This window comes from Ambystoma mexicanum, chromosome 5q, assembly GCF_040938575.1.
Source record: "Ambystoma mexicanum isolate Mex_15411 chromosome 5q, UKY_AmexF1_1, whole genome shotgun sequence".
NCBI classification, from domain to species: Eukaryota; Metazoa; Chordata; class Amphibia; order Caudata; family Ambystomatidae; genus Ambystoma; species Ambystoma mexicanum.
The window spans coordinates 412,110,112-412,134,340 of NC_090933.1; the positions used below are offsets into that span (position 1 = coordinate 412,110,112).

General features: G+C 47.4%; 1 protein-coding gene across 1 annotated transcript in view; it reads left to right on the forward strand.

The window, feature by feature from the left end:
- Positions 1-20,401: 20,401 nt before the first annotated feature.
- The window catches only part of CABLES1 (Cdk5 and Abl enzyme substrate 1), a 782,082-nt gene continuing 778,254 nt past the window's right edge, over positions 20,402-24,229 (forward strand). Inside the window, exon 1 of the mRNA XM_069620896.1 lies at positions 20,402-21,188. Within this exon, the coding sequence (XP_069476997.1) occupies positions 20,692-21,188 (497 nt within the window). The 5' untranslated portion in view covers positions 20,402-20,691. The remainder of the gene's footprint in view (positions 21,189-24,229) is intronic.

Below are 24,229 nucleotides of genomic sequence, written 5' to 3' on the forward strand. Positions count from 1 at the left end.
ATCAGACACACCTTTTTGTTCTCCAACATTCCATGCACAATCACCATTCTACCCTCCGAGTCTCTCTCTTGTCTTATAAGCTGGAAGGGTACTTCCAGGGCAATCCACGTCAGCACTTCCCTGGCGTAATTTGAACAGTACATTTGGCCTCCCCATTTCTCAGCAATCTTTGTTTGCTTTTCAGCTGTCAGATGGGTTTCTTGCAGCATTGCAATTTGGACCTTTGCCCTGTTCAGCCAGGCATATACCCTTAGTCCCTTGACATATGCATTCAGGCCTCTAACGTTCCAAGTAGCTATGTTAAAAAAACAAACAAAATATGTCCCCACAAGTTACAGTCTAACGGTGATGCAGTATATCTATTACCTATACACACCTCATTTTCTCTGAAAAAGAAGTAGTAAAGGAGCACTGATATCTGGGTGGGCTAGTCCGTAATTCCAGATGGTGTCCTGATTTTGTCTATCTGTTCAAAATAACATCTTATATGTATATAATGGCACAATTAATGCCATTGTCAAAAATCATTTCATTCAGTTTTATCACTTGACTGAACATAAGCTCTAACCAGCAATTTCAAAAATGCTTTTCATCATTTAATATAAACAATTTTTCATACAAGAGCCTCTGCAACATTTTACAAAACATTTAGCAATATTCTTTTAAAGTAGGCTAAACTTCAAGTATATTACATATCACAAAGAAGCAAACAACATCTGAATAGATTATAGACCATGAATCACAGTAATGGTTGAATAGCAACAAACAAAACAGAAAGAAACTGCAAAATTAGAAGAAAAAAACAAAAGCAAAAAAAGAAGAAAAAACTTTCCATTAAATAAACAATTTCACTGAGTATCAAAAATGTTGTATTCTTCTCCTATATTGAAGGATGTTATTAAATCACTCAGTTTCTACCCAACTTCAATTATGGAAGTCCAGAGATATATGTTCCAAAAATGCCAAAAAACAAGGATTCAATTATTATTCTTTGTAGAAATTGGAGGTGGATGGCTAGTGTAGATTAGTCATGTATATATACTACCCCGCCGTTTCTTACAGTTCTGCTGGTGTCTACGTATGAGGCCTGGCCTTCCAAGTGCAGGCACAAGCGCCACCCCTTAGCGCTGAAAGGGTCAACCAGGCGTGCTCAAATATGTTTCGGCGTGATGATCTAAGACAGAAAACGCCTTCCTCAGGACCAAAGGTCAGATATGTAAGAAGTAAGCCCCTAGGGAATGAAAAAAACCAAGAATAAAACACAACACAAATGTAACTCATATGTGTGTGAAGAGTCCAATCCTGTCCCAAAATCACTTCACATAGGGGACTACAAGTAATGAATGAAATCGACTAATCAGTAAAGTGACTAAAAGTTGGAAGAAAAGAAAAAGGACAAGAACAAGCACTGAGTCAAAATTTGGAATCATTCAACATCCACTAAAAAGTATGTGCTCCCAGGAGGAAAAGTAAAAGATATACGTCATTGTGCAAAGTAGATGAATGGCCACACTAAACTCTCATCAGGGATACAAGTCCCATATATAGATAAAGTCGCCTATTTAGAGTAAAGCGGGAGGAACAAAAGAAAAAAATATATTGACACAATTGCCATTCCAGAATGTGTGTCTTATCATTTGGTTGTAGAGCATGTGCCAGAAAGCATGAGGCATCATAACCCTACCTTGCTTAGCGTATTGCGTGGAGAGAAACTTGCTTATGGTTAGGATAGCCAAAAGTGTGTCCAAATCAAAAGGAATTTATTTACCTCAAGTAGGACTATGAATAGGGCAAATGACTGATGTCTGAACCCAAAATCAACAAAGGTAGTACTGGAGTGCCGACTCAATTTGAGGCACCGAGGTAAACTGTACCAAATGCAGCCTGCACCCAGTCAGAATGGCTGAAGGAGACAAAAATCATTTACATATGTGTCAACCTAATAGCCCTGACGTCTCAAACAGGTGCAATATCTCCAGACCGTATGACATAACAAATAAAGAATGGCTGTACCTGATGCTGCAGTCTGAGGGTACTATATACAGCTGCGTGCCCTCGTATTTCTTTGCTCCCCAATGGCAGCTACGCGCATAATTTAGTAAAAGCATCTAAAGAAGAACGAACGCAAGCAAAGCATTTTAAAGAAGGTGTGCTGTCACGGTACGCTGCCCGCCGCTTTGGTGGGAACTGCTATAATGTGTGTGCAACGAAGAGGTGCTTGCAAAGCACACTAAGTCATATTACTATCTTCGCTGCTACCGAAAAAGCTTTCCTTTCATGGGCCAAACACGGGATACAAACTTACCGTGTTGTGCGCTGAAATCATCGAGTTGATGAACCGCCTGGCAGCGTATCCACGTCTCTATGGAAACTCAATGCTGGGTGCGCGGCCTCCATCAAGGAAAGTGCGCCATGGTTTGATTAGTGGTCAAGCATGGAAAAACAGCCTGCATTAAACCTGCTCTCTAAAGCCGAGTGAGTCGGTGATTCGTAGAGATAGCCTAATCAGCTCTCTAACCTATTAGTGATATTACCAATTTTATATGCGCTATAATGCTGTTATACTAGTGTCACCAGGCTGTCTCTTCTAATAGAATGCAGCAATCCAATCGAATGGGGGTATAGATATATCAATGTGTATATATCTATACCCAGTGTAGTTATAGTTCCATCCTAATGTGGACACTACGGTCGCTTTATAGCCTGTAGCTATAAAGGGCTAAGTGATGCAGTCTATACTAGTGCCTACATGATGGCACGGAACAAGGTGCTGAAATGATGGGCACATGGCCCATGCGCCTGGATGTACATTATTTAAAAATAAACAGATGCCGGTCCGAGTTCTATTGCAGCAAGGCACAAAAGCAATCTAACCTGATAAGTTGGGGAAATGCTGTAAGGGCCATGATGGAAAGGTGTGGACTCAGTAGCCTGGCTGGGGGGGGAAGTGGACTAGAATTGTAGCTGTATCTGTGGTAGGCACAGAATAGTGACACTTAGACCAGGGCAGGCTAACACAACAGATTTATAGGTCATGGAGTAAGAAATATATATCCATAGCAAATCAATAAAAGATAGATACTGTAGATACCTGAGTTCACGGCTGTAATTGGTAAGTGGGAGCTTCTTTCATTAATGCCTCTTTGTTTGTCAAGGGTTGCAGACGATGAATCCATCTGGATTCTTTGTTGTTCAATGCTCTCTGTGGGTTAGAACTGTTTTTAACAATATCAATCACCCACCAATGGATGTCCTCGGGTGGAATGGGCAAAAGCAACATAATGGGATACCATCGGTGCTTGATGGTTCTTACATCCAATCCTGGATCGATGTTCATCAATTCTCGTGTGGACTGGTCTAGTGGTCTGTCCCACATATCTCAGTCCACATGGACATTGGATGCAATATATCACATTCGCTGTTTTACAATTGGATAAGAAACGTATATCCCATGTTCTATCCTGAATTTTAAAGTTGGACATTTTCTTAGTGAATTTGCAGGCACAGCAATTTCCACAAGGGAAATGGCCTAACAATGGTCGAAGAGTTCTGTGGCTTATGTTAGGGATGCCATGGCTTGTTGAGTGCACCAGTTTGTCTCTCAAGTTTCTCAATCCTTTGAAGGAAAACAAGGGGTTGCTCACCATCGGCCAGTACTTCAAGTAGCTATGTTGGCTTTTTCATGTCCCATTTGGTTATTGTGTCCCTTGGCCCATCTGTTCCCATAGGCCCATGTGTTGTCTTGGCTGTGGATGCTCTCTTGTCTTCCTTTGTTGATCTCCTCCGTTTGGGGTGGCTCCGGCTCTTTCCATTCTTGTTGATTCTCATCTGCACAGATTTCTCGCTGGTCCACCACCTTGCTGTGCTTCCTTGACTGCCCTTGTCATGATATGTCTCTATTAGCTTGCCTCTTGCGCTTCGTACTGGTCCATGTTGCTTGGTACTTACTCCTCCACTTGTGTTTGCACTCACAAACCTCTCCACACACTAACTACAACTGTTAACAAACGCCCAGCCATCCTCCCCCTGCTCAGGCTTCGCCGCTTTCCTTGTGCCACCCTCCTTTCCGTGGGTGCACTCGCTGCAGCGGGATGCCTCAAAACAGGCATCACAAGTTCTCGAGTTCTATTCCTCTGTGGGGTTCCTTCGTGGCAATTGGCGGTCTGCTCCAGGAGGTTGCGAGCACCCGCCTGTCAAACTGCTGGTTCAAGTACTTTTGATATAGTCCGTACATCCTTGTCGCACTCTGTGCCTCATTGGGGTGCATTTCTATTGTTTTGCTCATTCCCTTCTCTTGGTTGTGGTATGCCCTGCTTGCTGATCCATCCACTCATGAGCATCCACTGTGGTCTCAAAAATGTGACCTGCCATTATGTAGCACCTTCAGTTTGGCAGGATATAGTGGCATGAATGTCACACTGGTGGCCCAAATGCGCTCTTTAGTGGGCCAATATTGAGCCCATTGCTTTTTCACTAGCGCTGTATAGTCTGGATAGATAGTTATCCTGGCAGCGTTTATCATTATCACTCCTCCCCCCGCCATAGAGAACGGCAAGATGTTCTCCCGGTCCTTGTAGTTCATGATCTTTGCAATCATGGGTCTCGGGGGTGCCCCTGGACGGGCTCTCCTGGTCAGAGCTCTGTGTGCTCTCTCTACTGCAAAGACCTGGGACAGGTTCCCTGCCCCCACTTCCTGGAGCAATAGGTTTTCAATGTAGTGTGTGGGGTCCCCGCCTTCCTCCTCTTCCGGCAGCCCAACTGTAGGCACGTTGTTGCGTCAAGCTCTCCCTTTTGCATCTTTGGCTCTATGTTCCAGAGTACGAATGCGATCTAGCACCTCCGTCATTTGGGACCGGGTGGTCGCGATGTTCGCTGTGTTGCTTTGCAACAGTTGTTTCGCCGTGGTCACCCTCTCCGACAGCTTCCTCACGTCTTGTCTGAGGAGCCCCACGTCTACGATCACCGCATCCATTTTCCCCTCTAGTGACGCTTTCAGGGCCTCTATGGCTTCAAGTATGGGGCCCTCTTCCTGTCCATTCCCCAGCCGTTTGGAGTTGGGTGTACTCGTGCCAGCTTCTGGTATCTCGGGCTGCGGCTCATCTTTCTTCCGGGCGAACTCCCCCATACTGACTTGCCTTCCTTTGCTGCCTTTCTGTTTATCCGGCATACCGGCGCATGTGGCTCAGGTGCGTTTGTGTTGGGGTCCCAGCTTCCTCCCCTAGCGCCAGGCGCTGTTGCTGCTGGCCAGAGTCCAAAGCTGCTCCCACCCAGTTCGCTGCTTCCACCTTCCTCTCCCCCGTCGCCTTCAGGTATGCCTCCTTCAACCCTTCAGTGTTGCTCGGTGGTCTTCCTGCTATTATCAGTGCGTTCCGGGACTGCCCCGTCTCAAGGAGGTCTCCTGCCTCTTCTGTGGTGGGGTGACCGGCTAATCCCCCTGCCTCGACCAGTGCCCCTCGCGGGCTTGACTTCATTCTTCTTCCATAGCCCCCTTCGGGTGCCTCTCCTTCCGACTTTGCATGCTCTCCCTGCACGCTTCCCCACTTTGTATCTCACCTCACCGGGTCTGTATTAGGCTTCCACACTGCCAGTGGGGCTCCGCTGACTCTTCTCACCACCTACACAGTAATGAGAGCTGTGATGCTGCTGCAGTGCAGTGTATGCCGGTGCTTGGACTGGGTGAAGCGCCCACTTGCTACTCTGCCTATGTTCAGCTCATACCTCCTTGTCATGTGCCATTCCTGATCAGGTGCCAAGCGCATCTGGGCCACGCTTATTCACTGTGAATCATTGATATCCCTTTGTGTCCGTGTCCGCCTACATTGAGGCTTCCCCAGAGGGTGATTACTTGCGTGTGATAGGCAAATGGGCTGTGGTCTCCCACATACCGGGTGATGTTTGCCTGCAATTCAGTGCCCCCTGCCCACTTGCATGGCCATTAGCTTGGTGGCGAGCTTTGGTGGGGAGTGTAGCCCCCTCTGCCCAGGTTCTGCTGTGTCTCTCCTTCCCTCCTTCCTCTTCCCAACTCCGTCTCACGGCCTGGTGCGTAGCTCTGCTGATGCCGATTCGTTATGTTGTGACGGGCCATCCGTGCCCCTCTTCGTCTGGATTTATGTCTTCAGGCGGTCCGGGGACACCCTGCCCTTCGATGGGGGCCTCCTTTTATATGGCGGCCATGACCGGCAGTGCGGCCCCCCGTGTCACGGCAGCGCCACGGTGCCCGATCGCCACTGACTTTGTCCTCTTTGCGTTAGCATCTGTGTTGGCTCTGCTCTGGGCTCCTCTCGTGGCACGGGCCACATGTCCTGGGTAATGGACTAGGTGCCAAGCGTGTCTGGCACCCTCTTCCTCGAGTACAGTTCCCCGTAGTATAACAGGTTCAATTAGTGCTGTGGCCCGCTGTATTGTGGCAGCGCACAAGCCTCACCCGCCACCGTTCTGTCTTCCACCTTCGTGGGTGTCCACTTCGATTCTGAGCGGGGCTCTACTCACGACGACGACGAAGTCTGGCCACCCCCTGCCCTCGCGTGGGGGGGCCCCCTTTTATCTGCAGCAACAACTAACAATGTGACCCACTGCGTCACAGTGGTGCTGCGGTTCCCACTCGCCGCCTGTTCTACCCCCTTCTTCGTTGGCATCCACGTTGGATCTGTGCTGGGTTCCCCTCATGGCACAGACCGAAATGTTCTAGGCAATGGACTGTGTCCTCCCTCATATTTGCACTGTTCTCACGGGCCTCTCCTGGCTCCTGACCTGCGTTCTGGTGCCATTTTCTCACTGCTGATCCACACACTCGGCGCCCAGGGGAGCAGTGGCAGCACATGCAGGCCAGTGCTTCCGGGGCGTGATTCCCCCCTCGATCGTTGCTTTTGCCACTTATTGATTCCTGCTTGTAATGGCTGCGGCTAGTAGGGACATGGCCTCTTGCTTGGCTGTGCGTCCTCTCCGACACTCAGTACTTCTCATGTGCTGCTGCCTCTGGTGCCTTTAAAGTATCCCTTGAGTAGGCTTCCAACCTCCCCGAGCTTGTCAAAGCCCTCTCTCGTGCCCCAGGGTTCAGTCGATGCAGCTCGCGTGCTGGACCCTGAGACTATCTCGGCAGGGTGCACTGTCTCTGGTAGGGTTGGGCACACCAGCCTCCTTCCTTGACTTCACTCCATCTGCGTCTGCTGTTCCGGCGGCTCCCTCACTGCGGTGTCCCCACTGACCCGGGCCCACGCAGATCTGCTGACTTGCTCCGGGACCGTTGCTGGAGAGCCCCTTGTGTCCACAACCCGATCCAACAGGTAAAGGAACTGGGTTTTACGGATGCTCCAAAACTAGATCTTAGGCGAGGCTTCCCATCCACCCATGGCCGGACCCCCGGGGCACGATCTGCATCTGTATGTTATCTGGGTCACAGGGCTGGGGGACCAGGGAACCGCTGTTGGTTCCTTTCGGTCCGTGCTCTCTATGCCTTGGCTCCCCTCTGATGTTCCGCCCACTTCGTCGGCCCCTGTAGCCGCGCTCTCGTCCGCTCACCCGATCGGCTGACTCCCCAGTCCTCCTTTGTTTCGGCCCTCACCATGTGGCAGTCCGGTGTAGCTCAGGCCCCGCAGGGTGTTATAGGACCTTGTTCCACAGGGAGGGGGTCTGCTCCTGCTGTTGATAGCCTTCTCTGCACTACCGTGGGCCGTTGCATGCCTTGTGCTTGGCTTGCCACTCCGCCCCAGGGGACGCTTCAGTGAAATTAAGTCACGCCTGCCATTTTGTGGAGTGGCGCAGTGTTCCTTTTGATCTGTCTAATGAGCGCTGCACGGTGAGATTCCTTCTCAAACTCTCCCCTGCTGGTCACCAGACCTTTGGACGCCGCATTTTAGTGTTTCTGCTGGTTACCGACTCGTTGTAAGCCAGCTTGTCGGATCGATGAGTCGGATCTTCTCGGGAGCTCCGAGTTTCAGCTCCTCTCTACATGGCCACCAAGCCACGCCCCCATTAAATATGTGTATTTATGTTATACCGTGTGTTTATTAGATTAGAAACGTAACTTTGGTAGGAACCAGAATGTTTTTTTTGTTGTTTTTACAAACATGTCACATATAAAAGTCTAAGATCTGACCCTATGAACTATAGACCAATCTCGCTATTGGATGCTGATAGTAAGATCTTTTCATCTATTCTTCTTCAACATTTGGAGAAATGGGCTGCTGATACATCCAGATTATTTAAATTTCAGACTGGCTTTGGAAAGGCTCATTCTACTTCTTGAAATGTATGTTTTATTTATATTGCGCTCGTACGCAAGTGTTTCAGAGCGCGACAAGGCAAGGGAGGGGAACATGGGAGAACAAAAACAATGATCTTACTAGGCCCGGTGACATTGGGAACGCGCACGTGCATGGGAAAGGGAAAAAGTGCATGGAAGGTGGGAGAAGTGGAAAGTGCAGAGGAGAAAAACACATAAATAATAATAAATAACATAAATAAAGGCAATAAACAGTAGTAGTGCAGCCAGCAAGTGGCATATGCTAGGTTAAGCAGGCAGGGTATGTCTGATAAGTGCAGGAGAAAGTGGGGGGTTCTATGGGTACAGATACAGACCCCAGTGCAAGGGGTACCCCGAAGGCAGTGCAGGAGGGTGGCAGGGAGAGCAGGTACCTGGGCCCAGAGGACAGAGGGTGGCCAGGTGCACAGTGCCGAGAGAAACAGATCCGCAGGGGGGGGGGGCAAAGGCAGAAGCAAAGAGGAAGGTCTTGAGGTGCTTCCGAAACCAGAGATGCTTCTCCTCAAGTTTCAGAGTGGCAGGGAGGCTATTGCAAAGGGAGGCCCCAGCCGAAGACAAAGATCTACCCACAGCTCGTTTCTTTGAAAAACGACTGACCCTAAGAAAGTTAGAGGTAGAGGAGCGAAGAGCTTGAGAGGGGAGGTATTTACAGAGGGATAGTTGAAGGTATTTTGGCCCCAGGCCCCAGAAAGCCGTGTGGACAATGCAGAGGGTTTTAAATGTAATCCTTGCATCCACTGGGAGCCAATGAAGGGATTTCAGAGCTGGAGAGATACACTCCCAGGGCTTGAGGCCAAGGACAAGTCTTGCAGTCCTGTTCTGGATTAGTTGTAAAGGGCGGAGAGTAAAGGCAGGTAGATTTCAAAAGAGGCTGTTACAGTATTCCAACCTAGAGAGAACCAGTGCTTGAGAGACAGTAAGCTTCTGGGGGAAGAAGAGGAAAGTCAAAGTACCTCTGAGGCGGTGCAGTAGGAAGTTTGACTTTTTAGAGACGTCAGAGATGTGGGCGAAGAAGGAAAGTGTGGAATCAAAGATGACCCCAAGTTCCTTGGCCTCACAGGTAGGGGTAGGAGGAGGGCCAAGGGAGGCTGGCAAGAGAGTGAGGGGAAAGGAAAGTGAAGGTGTACCGATGAGGAGGATCTCAGTCTTGTTGGCGTTTAGACAAAGATTGTTGGCGGCACACCAACCCTGAATTGTAGTTAGGAAATCGGAGATGAGAGAAGGAGAAGAGGTGGCAGAGGGCAGCCTGAAAATGAGTTGAGTGTCGTCGGCGTAGCACTGGCAATTTAAGCAGAAAAAGGCAATGCATTGGGCGAGAGTTGCCAGGTATTGGTTGAAGAGCCTGTCCATGAGGTTAGACCCCTGGGGAACACCACAGGTGGAGAGGGAGATAAATGATAGGAAGGACGCCAGTTGGACCTAGGAGGGTCGATCAGAAAGGAAAGAGGTCAGCCAGGCCAGAGCCTAATCAGTGATATGCCGGTTGTCACGGAGATAGTTGAGCAGGGTGATATGGTTAACTGTGTCGAAGGCAGAGGAGAGATCAAGTAGGATGAGGACAGAAGGAATGTTTGAGTCAAGGTTGGAGAGCAGATCTTCACAGATGTTCAGGAGAGCAGTTCCTGTGCTTCTGGCAGCTCTGAAGCCAGCCGGGGGTTATGGAGAGAGCAAACAGAATCGGAATGAAGAATGGCCTGGTTCTTCAGTTCATCCAAAAATCTACCTGGGCTACTGCTGATGCCTGTACCTACATAGCCTCTATTGACTTTTCCGTAACCTTTGACCGTGTTGATCATGCTAGATTATGGGGAAAGTTGGAAAATTGGGGAATCGCTAGTTGTCTATTAGACCATATCATAGGTCTCCATGAGAACTAGTCCATCAGGATTAGGCTGAACAGAGATGGGGCTTTGTCGCTCTTTATCCCAACTCGGTCTGGCAACAGACAGGGCTGTCGCTTGGCCGCTTGTCTGTTTAACCTCGTAGGTGACGATCTGGCCCCGGCAGCCTTAATTGCTTCTAGGGTGGGTTCTCAGAAGGTATCCTAGCTCGCATATGCGGATGACTTTCTACTGTTTGATAAATCCTGTGTGGGTCTTAAAAGACTTCTTTCGTCTTTTTACCCATATGCGAGCGATAATGGCCTCAAGATTAACTTAAAGAAAATGAGAATTCTAGCCATATCTAGAAGCATGAGAAAGTGGACCCAGCTGTGGTCTTGGGAAGACACTGAGATTTTCTCAGCTTTGTGTATGCGATTTCTCGGCTATACGATATCGGCTGCCCCAGGTTTTGGTAATGGGAGGCAGATGTTAAATCAAAAGGCAACTATATGCCAGTATTGAAATTCTATGTAGGAAAGGTGGTCCGCAAATTAATCTATAGTCAAGAACTATTCTTTGATGATGCTTTGAAATGTTTAGACTTGTGGGAAGCCAACATATGGCAAAGAGTTTTGGGGGTACCTACCCTCTGTCCTTTTAGCTGCAATGAGGTTTGAACTAGGCCTCATTTCCACTCATGTTCAGGTGGAGTGGAGTCTCTTGGCTCTGCTCAGGAAATTACTTTTGCCAATTTGTGATTCCCTATATGCGAACTTACAGGAATCTATGAACCTGATTTCGATTGGGAGATGTACAAGTTTTGTGAGAGTAATTAGTATCCACTGTGAGAATTTTACAAAAAATTAGTATGAACAAAGATACCTTAATCCAAAATCCGACCAAAGTAAAAATTCTGTTATATGATTATGATAGGATTGAGACACATGAAAAATGACTTGGTTACTCTTCCATGGTGCATCTCTTGCATGAACAAAAAAAGAGGCGTTAAATTACACCATACCTTATTAGACTTCCTGATAGACTCCACAGGAATATATTTTTACATTTCAGATGGAATCTGATGCTAACCAAAGAAATTCTCTCAGGGCGTGGTACAATTGCATCTGAAGATACATGGTGCAGATTTTGAGCTCTGAAAGGCACTGTTGAATCAACCAGACACCTGCTCTCGTTCTGTAATAAGTAACATGAAAAAAGGTCTTGCTGCCTTGGCAAAATGTTCCCGGTTAATCAGTGGGTGCAAGAGATTCATATCTGGCACAGATGCTTGAGTGGTGATAACACCTCTGATACTCTAGCAGATGCAGCTTTCTTTAAATCCTTAGAACTAAGCTAAAGAAAGACAACTACTCCCGATGTTTTGGTCTTGGTTGTCAAGTCATATGTAGTTTACAGCTATCATGTACTACTTGTGTTGAGGATGTGATATGTTTTTTGAGCTGTTAGTAGAACCTGATTTTAGTGTTACTTACCTATTTTACGTTAATGTTGTGTGGCTGATTTGGTATGTTTTACTAATTCATAACTTAAGTAGACACAAAACTTTCACACAATGAATGTGCCACTGGTAGGAGTTCTCACTCCAGTTTTATTTGTTATGATTCTGCCATAGGAGGGCCCTATGTGAGACACGTGTTTCGGCACGTCTTGTGCCTTTTTCAAATCAGGGCAATAAATGTTTCAACATCACATATTCATCTTTTCATTACTTCCGTGTTAGTTAAGGTAATTCTGTATTCGTTTGTCTGCTACAACCAGGGTTAAAAACACCTAAAAAGTACCAGCTCCTGTTCATGCGCGTCGGTTTTCGCTGACGCACATGAACAGGAACTGGTACTTTTGAGGTGGGATCATAATCAATAAAACCAGAGTGAGAACTCATACCAGTGGTGCATTCATTGTGTGAATGTTTTGTGCCTACTTAACAATCATGTTTTGTGCCTACTTAACTATCACAGAGTTGGGGAATCAATTCTCTGTTAGCTTTCACACGGTTGCGACACAGGATAAACTACCCTATGATCTAAAGTTGATATTCTTCAACACCACCCAACAAAGGAACGTTTTTAATTCATAACTTAGACTGTTTTAAGTTGTTTGTGCTTTGTGACCTTTTTAAACATGAGTCATTATGAATGTTTACTTACATTGTTTATATCTAATGGTTTTTCTAACCTCCTTTGTACTTTTTTACGAGTCTTACTTGATTTATTCCTTTTTGTATTCCTAATATGAAAGATTTTGTAAAGGTTATATAAACCATATACAAAAAAATAATTAGAGCGGAAAGTGGATGTGAAGTGTTCTGCGGTGTCTGCCGCAGTGTTTTTTCAGTGCCAGTGACTTTGGAGGCGTGTCCACTACCTACCCTGCATTGGCTTCATAAGCCACACGAGTCAGCGGAACGCGGAGCGGAAAGTGGACGTGAAGTTTTTTGTGGTGCTCTCGGGGGCTCGAGTGGGGCTGAACACCGACTGAAAGTAAACGCGAAAGTAAATTGCCATGACATCGCACCAGGACCAAGACATCCCTGTAGAGGGAAATAGGGAGAAAAGACCCCTGCGCATCTCCCGTCCGACGCAAAGGTTTGGGGCGAATTCCCAAGACTGCCCATGCCCACACCTTCAGTCGCAAAACCTTCAAACTTCCACCCGGGAAAGGCGGGAAACAATAAGAACATTTGATATCAGCCCGCCCAGGCAGCAACCGCAAGTGCATCTGGCAGCGAACCTCAGGCGTACCGAAGACGAAAGTGTCATAAACATTGCCCCCAGCATAAGTCAAAACAAATCTCAAAACAAAGTCTTTTCAAACATGGAAACGAGGGCTGCCTCGCCCACAGAGAAGGGGTTAAGCCCTGGACGTTCGGACACAGCAGAGCGACCCACTAAGACTCACGGCTTCCCCCCGCCTAACTCTGACTTCGTTCCCCACCCATCGCCAGCCGGAGGGCAGACGAGGGCGGGCTACGACGAGAGGGAAGTAAGGGGGATTACCGCGGAACAAACGAAAGTGGCAGCAGCGATGTCTGTGCACGGAAGAAACAGAAAACCCCGGCTTACCTCAGAGGAGGCAGCTCCAGTCCCCTTTCCCTCCGTGGGGTGCGGGGGGGGCTCCGTGACACCTCGCCCGGGGGAGCCGGTGCTCAGGAGCAGTCAGAGAGTCCCGAGCAGAGCGGTACTCCGGGACCAGTGAAGCCGGCATCGGTACCAGAGTTGGAGGATGCGCCTCGTGTGGCCTCAAGCTGCATTACAGCCCAAGTCCATTGGGCTTCGGATGCAGCAGACCAGCGCCACCCTCTGGCAAAGGACTTTCGATTACACAGCCAGAGGGAGTAGAGGCGCAAAAGGAAACGGTACCTGATGAGAGGGAAGCGCCCTCCCAAAGACCCACAAAGGACAAAACTCAAGCTATTACAACAGATGAAATCAGTGTGGAATGAGAAAACATTGTAGCCACTTCCCCGAAAAATCAAAATATCAAAAAAAGAAAAACAAAATATAACACAAAAAGGAAGTCAACGAATGGACAACTAAGAATGAAAAACAAGAACAAATCGCCCTCAAAAGATATGTGGATCGAGATAGATGAAGAAACAACCACGACTCCCCCCCTCCCCCCCCCCCAAGATCAAAAAACAAAAGGAGGACAAATGAAAAGAACACAGGAAAAAAAACAAAAAAGGAATGGCGAACAAGGAAAATAAGCAAAGAACACATGCCAGAAAGACGCCTCTTAAAAAGGGGCAGATCAATTCGCTGATGGACTTTTTGAAAAGCCAAGGAAAACGAAAATATGATATCCTGGAATTATCCAACGCGGAAATCTTGGAAGCAATAAAAGAAACATCCCTGCCGCCCAAATCACGCAAAACGGCAACAATTGAAGAAACATCAAGTGAAAAGCCCCCAAGCTCGGCGAAAAGCCCGCTTCATGGAGCCAAGTTGGTGGTAGCTTCAGGGACACAGACAAAGTAGGGGCAGAAGAGCCTAAATCAGTGCCTGCGGATCCATCAAATGAGCACGTACTAGAGGCGAACAAAAAAGGCACTCCAAATATCACGCGCAACACGGAGAACAGTGATAAAGAAACCAACTCCTCAGCAATCACCGAAACCCAGGACCAGAGAAGCCCAATGCCTGCGATATCATCACCAAAGGTGCCACAAAAGGTTCCTGCAAGAACTTCACTGACATCAGCAAGCCCAGTTAGGCTGGACTGCAAGGGAGACGTCCAAGACCCATCCTCGCCAAAAGAGCGTCCCTCTAGAGACTTTGGACTGCAGACACCACCATGACCAAAAAACAAAACCCGAGAGGAAAGAATAAACGATGTGGAGAGTCCAAACTTGGTGGAGGAAAGTGATTATGTCATCAGTAAGAAAATGGGGCAGAGAAGAAATCACAGGCTGTCCTCACCACCCCCACATCGGCAATCATTTGACCAGTGCTTAGACTTTCCACTGGGCTGCCATACTACAAACGACAGAGCCAGTTTGGCCCAAAAAGAGACGTCAACAAAAAAATCTGACCTGACCACCATTATGTCCGCTATCACCATCGCCTTTGCTCCATTCTGTAAACTGTACGAAGCTCTAAACGACTTGGTGAAAGACCAAACAACAGTCTCCGCAATGACACTGACAAAACTGACATACTTGGAAGGCTACGTGAAGGCATCGGAAAAACACTTCGAAGAATTTACCACCGCGAAAAACAAGGAAAATCAGAAACATTGCACGCTAGAAGAAACGGAACGTGTAGCAAAGAAAAGTCAGGGCAAAAAAACCCTCATCAGAAAATGTGTCAACACAGACTCTGTTCTTAACAAGTGCTATCGATTTGACCAAACAAACGGCAAACGCTGAATCTCAAACACAAGGGGCATTCAGCATCTTTAACACCAACCCGGGAAACGCCTACATCTTCCCTTTGCCACAGAACAAGGTTTTCAACTTCAATCCAAACATGACAGAAGTGGACAGACCATCATCCTCAGGCCTGCAAAAAACAGAAAGAAGTAACACCAGAAAAAAAGAACAACAGTAAAGAAGGAACCTTGACCACAAAGATAAACGGTCAAAAAACAAATCAAATACTCCAAAAAAGAAAAACAAAACACACACAGGTCCCATGAACCAATCACCGAAGCAACTAAATAAGTCCCCAACCACAGCTGAAGATTTTTTGACGGACAGAGAAATGATGGACATCTCCGTCTACGAAGAACCAGAGGAGGAGGTCGAATTGAATACTAAAGAAATGAGCCAACAGACATCTAGAAAGGCAGACCTCCAGACACGTACCCAATACCAAGAGACGACACGCAAAGACTCCACAAATGACTACCAAGATAAAATCCCAAGACGCGAACGGGAGAGGAAAGAAAAAACATTCGAAGACTACGCTAGAACCTCCCTGGATCAAAGAGCGGACAGGTACTCCGACAGACAAACACAGCAACCCACTGTTCAACCCAGGAAAAGTTATCAGCAAGATCATTATGCAGGGTGAGAAAAAAAACGCCATTTTCACACAACCTTAGACGAGAGAAGTGACTCAAGACAGAACGCCAACAACGCTCACCCAAGAAAGACACAGTCTGAAACTTCCTACTTATCTATAACCTTGAAACTTGAACAAACAAGAGATAACAAAGAGGACATAATCCTGAACAGAAGTACAGTTTTGAAAATGTTCAGACAACTTCGGTCAGTTCATCACTTGTCAACAGAGGACCTAACTTTAGTGGAACCATATCACTCAGGGAGCAAGGCAAAATGTTACTTACACATAAGAACCAAGAAATATGGATTCCAACTTAAAGTGGCCCAAGACTTATTAGCAGAGAAAGGCCTCTGGCTAACAGAGATTACACCTAAGAGAGCCCCGAACACACCCAAAACACTGCGAACAATCAAGGAAAAGAAACCACACTTTGTGTCTAGAACGGAATCACTCTATAAAGACAACAGGTTGCATCATGACAAAGAAGTCTCAGAGACATCAAAAGAAAAGCAGACACAAAGGACAGCTGCGCCAAAAACAGCTGAAAAAAGCAAAATCGAGGAAAACAGAAAAGAAAGCAATATACTATCCAAATCAACAAGTCATGAAAGGTCCAACTCAGTGGATACGAAGCCTTTAGAACAGGCAGTCCACTCGAACAACCCCTCAAATGGGGTGGAAAACCAGTTCAGGTCTTTGGCAACCTCGAAACCACTCTGGGCGTGGTTGCCAAAATCACTTATTGCAACCCTGAACAAATAGCAACCAACAGCCTTGTGAGAAGGGGCAACAAAATCAACATCTCCAACGACTCGACCAGTGAAAGAAAAATCGATACAGATCGCCTCATGGAACACGTGTGGGTACAAGCATCTTACGACACGTGGGGGCCCGGACTTGGGCCTTTTCGATATAAATCGCACTACAAGAACATTGGTTAATTGAGAAACCAGCGCTCGAGGGCTATGAGATTGCTTTTGCATCCGCAAACAAGAACAGACTGGGGCGCCCGTCATCAGGACTCCTGGTTGAAATCAGAGTGGACAGTGGACTAAACATCATAGAAACCATGACGTCCTCAAGCCACCACCAAGCGATCAGAATGTCATAGACAACACACGAGAAACACTCAGGGAAAAAAACAGCAACAGAAATTGCAATCATCAATACTTATTGGAATCCACAAGCAATCTCTGACGAGAAGTTCTTAACAATACTGGAAACAGAAATTGACATGATACATGTGGAAAAAAACATCTCTCATGTAATCATCTGTGGAGATCTAAACTTGAAACAGAAAAACGCAATCAAACTCAAGATCCACAGAAAAAAAACTGCAGTACAATCAAGAGGAGAACTGTGGAACAACCTGATGTCATCAAGAGGCTTCCACAACTTAGACCAGACTTCCCCCCTCCCCAGTAGACCACCAACTTGGGAGAGAGGAGACTTAAAAGGCACTTTAGACTACATCTATGCGTCTGAGGCGATGTTAGAAGTGATAACTGAATTCGAAGTTATACGCACTGAACCAAGTGATCACAATCTCCCAAGAGCAGCATGGAGTTCGACAGTGGCTCGCAACCCAAAAATGAACTCAGAAACAGAGTCCAACGCAAAGGGCAATCGCCTAAAACTGACTGCAGCAAGAGTTGAAGACCTGTTGAGAAACTACAAAACTAAATCAAAAGCAGCTGAACACGACCAAACAGTCATTGACTATCGACCACTGCTGAGCCCTTATAAAGTACCCCCCCACACAAGGACTGGAAAGGTAGCACCAGGGCTCCATCAATACGACAAACAAATTGTGGCGAAACGTGCAAGCCTGAGACAATTAAAACGCAAAGCAAAAAAGTACAACTCACCTGAACTAGTAGCCCAAGTGGCACTAGAGGAAAAAAGATATAAGGCTTGGATTAAAACTCATCGAATAAATCTCTACCAGAAAGACTCAGAAGAGATAATAAGAAATGGAGCGGGGAAAAACACCAGAGAATTCTGGTCACTTCTAAAAAGAAGAACGGAACACAAAATCAACTAAACCATCAAACTGTGTGAGTGAAGAAAAATTGTCAACGCACTTCGAAGCTCTCTTCAGAAAACCAAAGGCTCCCGATGGCCCAGATCTAAGCCAACAGGATAGCCCATGGGTGGATGTATCCGATCAAGAAGACATCAGAGAAACAATCAGGAAACTGAAAGACTCACGAATACCAGGCCCTGATGGCGTCACTAACATTGACTTAAAAACTTTTCTAAAACAAAGGATCCCTTTCATCAGCCTGGTATTTAAGCAATGCGAAAAATCAAGAGTAATACCAAGATCCTGGGCGTCTGCAAATGTGGTACCCATATACAAAAAAGGAGATAAGTCTGATCCTTGTAATTACCGGCCCATAGCCCTTCTCGATACAATTGGCAAAATCTTCAGTATGCTTCTTTTAAAGAGGTTCCAGACATGGGCGACGGAGGCACCGTGTAATGACCCATTTCAAGCAGGCTTAAAAAAAAAAAAACTCAACGACAATAAACATCATGCTCCTTAGCATAATCAAGAACAAAGCCACAGAGGCCTCGGCCAAAGTCTTTGTGGCCTTCATCGACCTGACCCAGTCCTTTGATCGTGTTGATAGGGAGCTCTTATGAACGAAACTGAACACCTGGAACTGTCCTCAAACCATTTTGGCACCGATTAAAGCGCTACATACGAGCACCTCCATGAGAGTGAAGCTAAAACACAAAAGGTTTCCTGTCCAGCGAAATTCCAACACGGAGGGGAGTCAAACAAGACTGCCCTTTGGCGCCAGCCTTGTTTGTCACCTTCATGAGAGACTTTAAAGACACATGTGCCACGGTGAGAGCCTTCCCCCCGAAAATATGGAATATACCAATTCCACGTTTGACATATGCAGATGACATCGTCCTAATGGACTTTACGCAGATAGGACTGCAGAGACAATTAGACAATCTGTTAGACTACTTAAAGCGCTTAAACTTGGAGGTAAATAAGGAAAAAACTAAAATCCTAATCTTTGGAAAAACAACAAAGAAACAAAACACCTTCAAATGGACGATGGAAAAAGTCCTGATCGAGACAATATCAAAATTCAAATTCTTGGGAGTTCTCATAGACAATTCACTCCAAGAAGCTAGCATGCAAGCCCATCTGTGGGCGAAAGTGAGATCATTATCGACGCAAGCTAAAATTTTGGAGAAAAAATATGGAAGATTCTCTCTAATTCCAACCATCAAATTTTACAGGGCGAAAGTAGTTCCGGCACTCACATGCGGTACCGAGGCAATGCCGGAAATCCCTGATGCTTTTTGGCTAAGGATAGAGGACTACTTTTGAAAGACAGTTCTGAACCTACCCAAATCAACGGCAATGGCCGGCATAAGGAGGGAACTTGGACTTTCTTCGCTCAGAGCAATGGTGGAAGAAAACAGTATTGCGCTTTACCGGAAAACCATCATCCGCCAATGCCTCCTGCTATACCAAGTAATCAAAGAAGAAAGTGCCATAGGAAAGTGCAAAATGCTTAAGAAATGGACAGCAAGTATGCACCGAAGCGGATCTAATTGAAAACCCAATGAAGATCAAAAAGAAACTGACTCACTTAGACTGGATCGCAACTCTGGAAAAGGCGACGGAAAACAAACTTCTGAAACAGCTTCCACCGTATACATTAAAAAGGAACGAAACAGCTCAGTTCCTGAGAAGATTCCCGAGTAGACCTCTTTGCCAACCCTTCCTAAGAGCACGGTTGAACCTATTAGCCACAAATGAGATTCTCCAAATCAGAGGCCAGTCGGAAAACAACATTTGTAGACTATGTAAAAGATCAGACCAAAATGAAAACGTGAGACACCTGCTCACCGGCTGCCAGGCAATCTCCAAAACACGCCGAGCTTATTTACGAGAAACGCTTAACTCATTTACAGAGCCGGAAGAAGAGCAGTGGCAGTGGTGGCCACGTTTAATTGGCGGAGGCAGGACATCTTGGACTATAGCAACAGCCAAGATACTGCAAGCAGCCTTGACAGAATGCAACCAGTTGACTAACGAACAAAGATTGGCCTCCGAAGTCCCACTACCATAATCTTAAGAAGCTTTGCAACCAAAGAAAGATCCTTGTAAAATCTTAATTAGATATAAAAAAGTAATAAAAAAAAATAATAAAAAAAAAATATTCGGCCTTATACTAAATAAACATGCTGTTTGGTACACCCCTAAGAAGTTGGTTCCAGATTAGGGTGTGAACAAAAAAGGGGGCACGATTAACATTCAGTCCAATCACAATGGGTCACGTGTCCCAAGTTGTGCAGTTATACACTCTTACCATTGAACTGTTATGGGTCACCACGTGGCATAACAACAACGTGTTTACAACTCCGTAGGAAATTTAACATCAAACGGCAACGGTATTTGGCCACTCCCTGTGCAGTTAGCCGAAAGTTAGGCGCAAAGAACCTCACATAAGTAAGATTTTACTCCGATGGAACTTTATGTGTGGAATTGAACTTGTCCTAAAACAGCGCGCTGCCCGCAGATGGCTCCACCACCTCCTAATGTGCGAGGACAGAAGAACCAAGGAATGAAAGATACACATGGGGATTCGGTCGGTGGCAGAAAAAGCGAGATTTATAGGCGGTCAAAAACATTGACTTGTTCTCCCGCTGGCAGGCGAACCCTTACTGTGCTTCATTTCCCACACGTGACGCTGTTGTTATTATACAGGGCACTTGGCAGGCTGGACACTGACGGGGGGGGGGGGGGGGGAGAGTGTTCTGCACCTAGAGGTACCGACGTAAAGTGGGGAGTGAGTGGGTTGTAAATTCACACGCGCCACGGTGGTGATTCAGGCACTGCGAGCCTCCCTTTTCCCCGTCCCTGGCATGCAGGCATAGGCATAGCCCGACAGCGCGTGCGGAGAGGCGGGGAGGAAGGGAGGGCTGATCTTCTCCTCTTGCAGCAGGCAGGGCCGCTCACGCTGCCTGCACTTCGGTGGATTGTGTAGGTGCTGCTTCCGAGCTCCGAGGCTGCTGTAGCGGGGTGGTGCCACTAGATTCGGCGGCGATGGCCGCCGCCATGGGCGGCAGTGCTCTTCGGCAGCACCGGAGCCTGGACTCTCCGTCGCCGCCACAGCAGCAGCCCCAGCGGAGGCGCAGCATGGACCCGCGGCGCAGGCAGGCTGCTCTCTCTTTCCTCACTAACATCTCCCTGGATGGACGGCCCCCGCAAGAAGACGAGGAACCGTGCACCAGGAGCAGGCAGCTGCCTGCAGCCCCGTCGCCGCCTCCCGCGGTGGAACCGGAGAGCGTTCCACAAGAGACTGAGGAGGAGGTGGACGCCTTCGCCAGCTGTCTGCCCGCCGTGCTGCAGGCTGCAGCGGCCACACCGCTGGCTGCTGCCCCCGGCAGTAGGGGTCGCTTGCACTCCTTCACTTCGGGCATGCCGCTGGTGGCAGCTGCCACCGTACCCTTCTGCAGGCAGCACTCGGCAGGGCCCGGCTGCTTCTGGACGCCGGAGCAGGTGGTGGGGAACGTCGCCTTGGAGCTACAGCAGCGGTCCCGGTGAGTGACCGGCCAGCTAAAGCGTGCCGCCCCAGGTGCACCGTGCGGGGCATCGCCGCACATCTGTGCACATCTGCCTACAAATAGCTTTAGTAGGAGGAATAGTGCAGCCCCTTCATCTTCAAATAATTATGACATAATGCATCGGATATGGGGGAAGGGTACATGTTTGAATTAGTGCATTACCGAGTTTTGAGTCTGAGGAGAGATCAAGGGCCCCCAATCTGGACACAACTCTTGCACTTAAGTTGAATATGCCTGACAACGTGAATTGGGGGAGGGGCCTACCTTCTGTCATGTTAGCATTGCCTTGGTATTATAATGGAGAATGTTATGCCAATCTTTTGAACTCCGCAGTCTCTTAGCAAGCGATTAGGCCATGATATCCCCAGCCTGTGGGATATTCTTTTTCCGGGGTGCCATTCCGGGGGACTGTACCATCCAAGCAAGCATGCCAGTTATAGACAGTAATGCTTCACAGGTGGGGATACTGATTCGGGTTGTTTGTTATCCCGTGGGAGATTTATCGCCTGTTTTTTTCTCAATTGGAATAGGCTGTGTAGTGTGGGCTTCTCCTTGCTCTTGGTTCCTAACTCCTATCCTATGGAATGACTTGCAGACAGTTTGGTTGTGGAAAAATGATTGGCCGTACAATAATCATGATAACAACGTGTGTGTGCTTTTGGGCACACTGTGTCCAGGGTTAGAGATGCCAGCCTGCTCCGTGTTCAGTCTCGGTTACCCTTGGGCATCTGTTCCTGGACAAATGCCGCCACACCTGAGTGGGCGTTGCCCCGGCCGCTCAGGTTCCGGCCAAAAGTACCTCTATCTGCATCCTCGTTGTTCTAATGCCCTAAAAATATTGTCTGAAAAAACCCCATCCCTTTGTTGGACAGGTGAACCCCGTCCTGGTGAAAAAGTTCCAGGTTGTTTTGTGAAAACCCGTGCCTTATAAAATGGAGGCATGTGCTCCTGCAGTATTTTTCCACTGTCTTGTTGAGTTTCCTTCTTGACGTTTCTATGACCTGCCTCCTGTGCGCCCCGTACCAGATTCTATGTGGTGTTATTTCTGACATGAAGATTTCAGTCTTCTACCAGCAGTGTGCTAAATTGTGTAGTGACTCACATATGTCTCTCTGCAATTTTCCTCTGTGTTGACTAGATCGTTGCCCCCCAGGTGTATGACCAGGTATTCCGGGGGGTCTCTGAAACGATCAGATCTGACAACCTGTCATGAATGTCCTCCCAATGCATGCCCAGGAGGCCCCACCAGGACGTGATTGTCTTCTTGAAGTGAAGACCCTGCTCAATCTCGATCCGCCTGCCTGTCCGGGTCACGAACGAGTGCCCCACGATCCATGCCGATTTGTAGGGGCCCGTATCTGTGGGAGTGGGGGGTGAGAGGTTTATATCAGTTCTTCCTTTATGTATCTCTTAAAGCATTGTGACCTCCAACCCCCTATATTTTTGACGCCCTTTGCTCCCAGGCCCCCCGCCCACGCTGACGTTGCTGCGCCTATTCTAAATGAGTGGGTCCCAAATTCTGCCAGATCCCACCCTGCTTTGGCTACTGTTTTCTTCAAGACTGCCTGAAACTGGTACCTGCTGAGTGCGCTGCCGTCCCTGTGTATTAGCCGTTGCCCTACGACGTCCGGTCGCATGTTGAGAAATGCTTGGGTGATGCACCTGGGGCAGTGGTCCTCCTCTCTGATGCAGTTGAGGTCTATTGCTCTCCCCTTAACCTGCTTGGTCAGTTTTGGATCTCCTCAAAAAAAGGGACATGCCTTTGGAACCCATACTAACATTCCCTCTTGCCAGGCCATCACCTGCTACTGTATTCCGGGCTACTAGCTCCCCTGTTCTGAAGGCCCAGTAATAAGCTAGTGCAAATGCTGCCCTTAAGAGCGTTGTCTCGTACTCGCTGCTGCATGTGTCCTGCAGTGTTTTCAGCAGTACCACCAGTTTCCCAAAATTCAGAGGCCTTCTACTATCCGATTTTCTTCCCTCTAACCTTGACCACCCCTTCATCGCATACTTTATCAATGGGCTATTGGTTGGGTCTGCTACCCCTGCTATTTTTGTGGTGTATGCAACTGTGGCCAAATGTGCTGCTGCCCAACTTTTCCTTTTCCCCTTAGAAAAAGCCCCTTCCAAGAATTCACACATTTTTGATGTTGTAATCTTCCCCACATCTCGTACTCCTGTTTCCACCAATACATTTTGCACATGTTTTTCCATACTGCTTACCTGTTTTGTAGGTTAGGGCATTTCTGGCCAGGTTCTTCTATGACCCGTACGGACTCCTGTGGTTTTTCTGTTTTTTCCCCGTTGACCTTCTGGCCAGCTTTTCCTTCTCCTCCGGCCCTTTCAGTGGGACCCATGCCTTTTTTGTTGTGGTCGTTTTTTCCTTTTTGGCATCCGGCCTCAGCTCCCTGAACCTGTCCAACTGAAAACGAGACAAGGCGTCAGCCACCACATTTGCTTCACCAGATACGTGCCTTGCCTTTATGCATACATTGTTTTTTAGACATTCTAGTGTGATGGCTCTCATTAGTTCGAGAACCAGTGGGCATGATGTACTCCCTTTATTTAATACTTGCACCACTGCCATGTTATCCGACCAAATTGCCATTTCTTTGTTATTCAGCTCTGTTATCCATGCACATAATGCCACCCAAATTGGAAAAAGCTCCAGCAGCGTGATATTTTTTGTCCAAGCTGCCTCTTGCCATGCTCTTGACCATTTCTCTGAGCACCATTCCTTTCCCAGTATTGCCCCAAAACCGCAACCTCCTGCTGCGTCCGTGAACAACACTCTCCTTCCCTCCTGGTTGATAGGCGTGCGCCAGATAACCGAACCGTTAAACCACCTCAAAAATTCTATCCAAACTTCCATGTCCTTCTTGATTCCCCCCACCCTATTCTGACTTTGTGATGCCCCATCTTGGCCCCTCTTGTTCTTAACTCAATACTCCTTTGAAAAATGTTACCTTGCGGTATGACCCTTCCTGCAAAGTTTGGTTTTCCCGCTAGTGACTGTA